General features: G+C 40.6%; 1 protein-coding gene across 4 annotated transcripts in view; it reads left to right on the top strand.

Annotated features, from left to right (window-relative positions):
- Positions 1–7652, top strand: part of LOC129576298 (low-density lipoprotein receptor-related protein 6) — a 34936-nt gene extending 27284 nt beyond the window's left edge. For all 4 annotated transcript variants that reach the window (XM_055461142.1, XM_055461143.1, XM_055461144.1 and 1 more), the window contains exons 3-11: positions 939–1626; positions 1729–1967; positions 2126–4185; positions 4254–4414; positions 4539–4808; positions 4948–5405; positions 5476–5588; positions 5730–5798; positions 5879–7652. In XM_055461142.1, coding sequence (XP_055317117.1) covers positions 939–1626; positions 1729–1967; positions 2126–4185; positions 4254–4414; positions 4539–4808; positions 4948–5405; positions 5476–5588; positions 5730–5798; positions 5879–6745 — 4925 coding nt within the window. In that variant the 3' untranslated portion in view covers positions 6746–7652. The remainder of the gene's footprint in view (positions 1–938; positions 1627–1728; positions 1968–2125; positions 4186–4253; positions 4415–4538; positions 4809–4947; positions 5406–5475; positions 5589–5729; positions 5799–5878) is intronic.

A 7652-nucleotide genomic window follows, 5' to 3' on the forward strand; every position in this document is an offset into this window, starting at 1 on the left:
TCTCTCTCTCTCTCTCTCTCTCTCTCTCTCTCTCTCTCTCTCTCTCTTGGTCTCACTCTCGTAGAGCCGTAACATTGTTTTAATGATGAATATTTTTGTGTTCGATCGATTTGTATGCACCACATCAGTCACATGATGCAAACACACACACGCTCGCGCTCACTCAAGTTTGATGATTCTGACCTGTTGTTGCTGCATCGTCGCGGGCAATCGGAACTATGGAAAGCGTCTTGCTTTGATTTTCTCATTATCTTTCTCTTTGTTTCCTCGCCACTCACATTTAATCACAATCGTTTGCTCGCCTCGTTGTTGTTTTGTTATTCTTTTTCTTCTTCTTGCTCTTTGTCTGTTATCCTCTCTGTTATTCTCACCAAATACGTATACGGGCTATTCCAGTTAATGAATCTTTTAATCGATTTTTATATTCGATTTGACTCCTTTCCGTTCATCACTTACGCACTTCGTATATCGCTCGAAATGTATGAATATGTGCATAACAACTGTACGTCGTTCGTTCGAACAAAACGATTAAGCAAACACATGCATTTTTAATTTCGGCCTCAAAATGTTTATGATATCCAAGGTGTATTTATGTATGCAATTTAAAAACCACCGCTTGTGTTTACTTCGTTTTATTTTCCGTCGACGTTTTTGTTCAAAGTGGCGTTCGTTCGGCCTATCTCATTCAGATTCGATGTCATGCTTATGTGCCACAACAAGAATGTCATTTGAGTGCTGATTTATTTGACTCGATATAAGATCACTGATCGTGAAAGATGCGTATTCCGTCGGTGAATGGCAGCCAATTTCGATCCGTTGCATGCCTCCCAGTTGTTGTTTTTTTTCCTTCAATTTTTCATTTAACAAAAATTAACACATCCTTTCGATAAACATAATAATAATAATCGATTTTTTTCCCATTCTCTTTCATTTTGCAGTATTTGCCATAATCACGCAGACGATAGCTGTGCCTGTGTCGCTGCTATTCACCACGTACCATGACATTCGCCTTGCCAATGTAACGCGACAAAATGGGCCACCGTCATCGATTGAAACAATTGCCAAAGAATTACCAGAAGCGGGTGCCTTAGACTTTTTCTATGAAAAACAACTGGTGTGCTGGACCGATCAATCGTTGCAGCGGATACAATGCATGAAATTAAACGGGACACATCCGAATTCAACGCAAAATGTGATAACGAGTGGGCTAGACAAACCAGAAGGTATTGCCATCGATTGGTACACCGACAAAATTTACTGGGCCGATGGCGAAACGAATCGCATCGAAGTGGCCACACTCAATGGCAAGTATCAAAAAGTACTGTTCTGGTCGGATTTAGATCAACCGCGTGCAATCGCTTTAGTACCATCCAAAGCGTTGATGATTTGGAGTGATTGGGGTGAAAATCCAAAGATTGAAAGCGCTGCCATGGATGGTGAGCCGAGTACGCGCCGCGTTTTAGTCAACGATCGCATTTTTTGGCCCAACGGTTTGGCGGTTGACATTGAAAAAGAGCTCATCTACTGGGTGGATGGAAATTTGAAATTTTTAGATGTCATGAATTTGGATGGCTCCAATCGAAAGACACTGGTTAAAGACGTTAAAGATATTGCATATCCGTATAGGTAAGGCTAGAAGACATTTATCTCTTTTTATTTGGTGAATGTTGATAAAGCGCCCGTTACTCTGGTTTTGATTCTAAATCTTTCTTCTGTTGTCTATTATAGTGTGACCATATCACCAGCCCACAATCGTCTATACTGGACTGATTGGAACATCGGTTCGATTCATATGCATGACTTGACTACAAATGAGACACGAGAACTGATCGACACTCCCGATGTGCCGCTGGTGGTTCATGTTTATGACGAACGATTGCAACCATCGGGTGACAATCCATGCAAACACAAAAATGGCAACTGCTCACATTTGTGCTTGTTATCCAATTCAACGGCTGGATTCACATGTTAGTTTCTTTGAACGAACTTTATATTCATTTCTAATTTTTCTTGTGATTTTTCAAAAACATGTCAATTTTTGCACTGTTTTCTTGTATTTTCTACCTTAACAACAATGGTTCAACTGTCTTCTTCTAATTTTGCTTTTATTTCGCGCAATAAACAGGTGCGTGTCCAACGGGTGTAAAACTACTGACGCCGACCAAATGTGCCGATGAGCCGCAAGACATGTTGTTTGTAGTGCAACGACAAACAATCAGTCGGATATCGCTTGATTCACCAGATTACACAAGTTTCGGCTTATCATTGGGTCGGGTGAAACATGCCGTAGCAATTGATTACGATCCGGTTGACGATTTTATCTATTGGTCTGACGAAGAAGTGCATGCAATTCGGCGAGCTCGACTCGATGGATCTGGCCAAATGGACATCATTACAACTGAAATCGAGCATCCAGATGGCTTGGCTATCGATTGGCTTGCCCGTAATCTCTACTGGACCGATACCGGAACTGACCGGATCGAAGTTTGCCGTTTGGACGGAACATCAAGAAAGGTGATCATCAACGAGCATTTGGATCAGCCACGAGCTATTGCATTGGCACCGTCGCTCGGTTGGATGTTCTGGAGTGATTGGAATGAAAAGAATCCGAAGATCGAACGAGCTTCATTGGATGGTTCACAGCGTGTTATGTTAGTTACCGAGGGCTTAGGTTGGCCAAATGGAATTGCGCTCGATATTGAGGCGAAGAAAATTTATTGGTGCGATGCAAGAACGGATAAAATCGAAGTGGAAAATATGGATCCAACAAATGATGGTCATGCACGACGCATAATACTCAGTGAAAATTTGCCACACGTCTTTGGATTGAGTATTCTCGATGAATATTTGTATTGGACCGATTGGCAACAGCGATCAATTGATCGTGCGAATAAAATCACGGGCAATGATCGAGTTACAATCATAGATCAATATCCCGATTTGATGGGACTGAAGGTGACTCGATTGAAAGAAGTGAAAGGCACCAGTCCATGTGCGATTAAGAATGGTGAATGTTCACACTTATGCTTGAACCGACCAAAAGATTATGTGTGCCGTTGTCCAATTGATTTTGAACTTGCGAAAGACAAACGAACGTGCATCGTTCCATCGGCATTTTTACTGTTCTCACGGAGTCCACCTTCGCTGGGCAGCATCGGCCGCATATCGATTGACTATAACGAAGACAATCACAACGATTACATAATTCCATTCAAAGATCTTCGCGATGCACATTCGATCGATGTGGATGTGGCCGAACGGCGAATCTACTGGACCGATCAAAAATCTCGGTGCATATCACGGGCATTTATCAATGGATCCGATGTGCAAAAGGTCGTCGATTCGGGATTGATGCGACCAGAGGGAATCGCTGTCGATTGGATTGCACGCAACGTATATTGGACTGATTCGGAAGCGAAGCGAATTGAAGTGACTCGATTGGATGGCAGTAGTCGACGCATTTTATTGTGGAAAGGAATCGAAGAACCGAGAAGTTTGGTGCTTGAACCCACCAAAGGTTATATGTATTGGTCTGAATGGCCATCCGATTCAATTCGTCGAGCTGCTTTGGACGGTTCCGACTTGATAACAATCATTTCGGGAGCAAATCATGCATCAGGGCTTACAATTGATCCAGATACTCGTCGTCTGTATTGGGCATCGCAATCACGACCACCAGCAATCGAATCAGCTGACTGGGATGGCAAGAAGCGACAATTACTTGTCACATCCGATATTGAAGCACCGTATGCCGTAACATTATTCCAAGACACTGTGTACTGGAGCGATTGGAGCTCGGGCGATATAAAACGAGCCAACAAAATGTCCGGTGCCGATCAAGCACTAGTTCATAGTAATTTGGATTTCACCAGTTCATTGCTGGTTTATCATCCAAGTCGACAGGCTGGAACGAATCCATGTCGAGTGAATAACGGCGGTTGTCAACATTTATGCTTGGCTTTGCCCGGCCGACGTGGCCGAACTTGCGCTTGCCCAACACATTTTGTGCTTGCCAAAGACAATTTTTCATGCATTCCGCCCAAAAACTACGTGATCTTCAGTCAAAAGAACTCGTTCGGTCGGCTTTTGACGAATGCTAGTGACGCTCCAGATGCACCGATTCCAGTTTTAGGCAAGAATATTAGAGCTATCGAATATGATCCCATTCAACACACCATTTACTGGGTAAGTATTTTTTGAAAGATATTCTTTTCGAGAGTCAAAACTTGAATATTTTACTTGCATTTGAATAGATTGAAGGCAAAAGTCACAGCATTCGACGCTCTTTTGATAATGGAACAAAAACCGTTCAATTCATTGGACCACATCCGCAGCCTTATGACATTGCCATCGACATCATTGGACGATTGCTTTTTTGGACGTGTGCTTTCACAAACACCATCAATGTCACCAGGTATGTATTTGTTCTCCCCATGAATTCTTCACTTCTCTGGTTTCTAATTTTATTTGGAGTTTATTGATGATATCTGGCCATGTCATACATAAAATTAAACATAAATCCATTTCAAACCCTTCAGATTGGACGGTCAAGTGTTGGGTGTCGTTGATATTGGTGATTCAGAGAAACCACGAAGCATTGCTGTGCATTCAATGAAGCGGCTACTCTTTTGGACTGATGTTGGCAGTCAACAATCCATTTATCGATCTCGTATTGACGGAGCTGATCGTCTTACGTTGGCAATTAAACTGGAAGGAGTAGCAGCAATCACAGTTGATCAAGATTTAGACTTACTATTTTATGCCTACAACAAGCGTATCGATGTGATGGATCTTGATGGGCGGAATAAGTGAGTTTTTTTTCTACTTCTTTTTACATCTTTTTTTTTTCGTCGTGTATTTTTCGTCTAAAATTATCAAAAGTGACGCAATTGCTGATGAAACTAACGAATTTTCAATTTATTTCCATTTATTGTTTACTCAAAATAGGAGAAATTTGGTTTCAAGTCACGTGAGCATGGTGGTTTCATTGGCCGCTCTACAGGGTTATTGCTATTGGTTAGACGAACGAGCCGGAGTGGAACGAGTGACCATCACCGGCGATGGTAGACGAGCAGAATTAACACAGAGGGCACTTCAAATCACCGACATTGTGGCAGTTTCAATGCCTGACACCAAATTAATTCGAAATCACACGTGTTCCATGAGCCGAGCCAAGTGCTCACATTTTTGCATTGCCGAATATTCCAAGACTGAGATAGAGGTGTGCTCATGTCCACAAGGTCAGATGCTACTGCAAGATAAACGCAGTTGTGGTGCATTACCGGCATGTGGCCCAAATCATTTTACATGCGCTGCACCCTTTTATGGAGCTCCTTATGAAAGTTCGAGCTCTGATTTAAACAAAGATTGTATTCCATCGAGTTGGCGTTGCGATGGACAAAATGGTAAGAGAGATTTTGAAGCTTGGTTTTCTTTTTGATTACATCCAAAATATTGATGTACGATTTTCAATAGATTGTCCAGATAAATCGGATGAAGTCGGTTGTCCATCGTGCAGACCGGATCAATTCCGATGCCAATCGGGCGAGTGTATTGAGAAGAGTTTAGTTTGTGACGGAACGACACAGGTAAGCTATTTTCTTTGTTAGCTCAACGAAGCATTTTTTTTTTTTACTTTATTTTCCGTCATAGTAAACTGAGAGGAATACTTTTGACAACTTGTTCAGAGGTGAAAACGCATTCTAATTATAAATTTAATCAATTTTCAGTGTTCCGATGGTCATGATGAAGCAAATTGCTGCAAACGACCACAAGACTTTCAATGTCCAAGTAATAAGGTAAGATCAACTTTATCTGCGTTGTTCGTTTCTTAATGACACATATGGTGTTCTGTTTCTAATTCAAATTTTCCCTGCAGGTGTGTATTCCGGCCGCTTTGCTGTGCGATGGCTGGGAAAATTGCCCAGAGAGTGCAGATGAATCGGAAGAAATATGTAGCATGCAAAATCGTAGAGCTCCGCCAGTTTCCGACAAAAAGACCATATTCGTCGGTATTTTTGTCGTTGTTATAATAGTGTGTTTGATAGCATATACGAATGTGCGGCGAACACAGATATGTCGCACGAAATTGGCCGGCGCTGTAAATGAGCCAAAAGATGATCAAGCAATGGATCCACTTTCGCCAGCATCACATAAACCAACTCATGTATCGAAAATCACGGCAGTGTCCGACAACGTGCGAATGTCAACGTTGAACAGTCGGACAACAGTAGCGAATAGTTATGATCGAAACAATATCACCGGAGCTTCGAGTTCAACAACAAACGGAAGCATCGGTTACATAAATCCACCGCCAAGTCCAGAGACAACTCGAGCGGCAAGTCATCGACCATACAATAGACACTATAAGACAAGAAATAAGCCACCGCCGCCATCACCGGCCGAAACGACTGATTTTTGTGACGAAAGCGACGAGTATCGAACTCATTCCCGTATTCGATCGCCGTTGTCATGCGAACCGAACGACTATCGAACGAACATCCTTCGAACGGCCAGCAATGGTACGGGCAGCATCAACAGTAATAGTTTGAGAAAAGCACGATATTGTTATGATCGAGAACCGTGTCCACCACCTCCAACGCCTCGATCACACTACCATTCTGACGGCCATCAAGCACCAGAAAGCAGTTGCCCCGGCACACCGTCACCCATTCGATCCGTGTCAATATCAAGTTCCACTTATTTCTCGCCACCTCCACCACCATCGCCGCAATTGAAAAACTAAAATATTTATATTTGAACAACGCGTAATTTCTATAGATCGATTTTATATTTATATATATACGAGACAAAATAGAGAGTGCCTAGGAAAATCCCATTTTTAAAACTTGCAACATGCTAATTGCCACTAACTTTTTGAACATTTGATGCGTTTTCTTTGTATGTTGTTGTTCATATTTGCTTGATTGTTAAAACAAATGAAAAGGGATAACATAAATAGAATCAATTTTTTTTTTTGCATAGAACATAGTAGAGAGAAGCAAGGATATGTCTAGAGATATGTCTACAAATAAAAATGCAAGCATTTTTTAAATGAACATGTGATACAAAACTGAAAGAAAATTCTTTTAGAGATCAAACCTGAAATGGAAAATCAAAAAAAAAAAATCAGAACCGAATGAATCGAATCGATGAAAAGTCCGCAGTCGAAATGCATAGACTTTTTATGCGTTTAACATTGAGACTGTCTGCAAATGTCATTTATATGTAGCTTATTTCGGGAAAAAAAAACACATATTGAAATTAATAATAGATTTAGGATGAGAATATAAAAAACCTATAATTTTTGTTTAGAGAACATACTTGTTTTGTAAGACTGGACTGATGTTTTGAATTTATTTGTAGTATTTCTATAATTCAGTGGGATATTTTTCTTTTTCGAAATGTCTAAATTAGGAGTAATGTGACATCACAAAAAGCATTTATTCAATTTGAAAGCGAATAAATCAATTTCTATTTTACAATAGAACTGAATATTCAAAGTAGAAAAAAATATAAAGTTGTTAAATGCCAACATTTTTGAACGCATTTAAATGCTAAGACTTTTCATTCGACAACGACATTAAATTGTTAAGACTTTGTATAAAATCTAATTCGAATTATCAAAATAAATAAACGTTTTCTAAAAAAAA

Source organism: Sitodiplosis mosellana, unplaced genomic scaffold (assembly GCF_009176505.1).
Source record: "Sitodiplosis mosellana isolate CC-2019 unplaced genomic scaffold, AAFC_SMos_1.0 Smas_scaffold_6181, whole genome shotgun sequence".
Classification (NCBI taxonomy): Eukaryota; Metazoa; Arthropoda; class Insecta; order Diptera; family Cecidomyiidae; genus Sitodiplosis; species Sitodiplosis mosellana.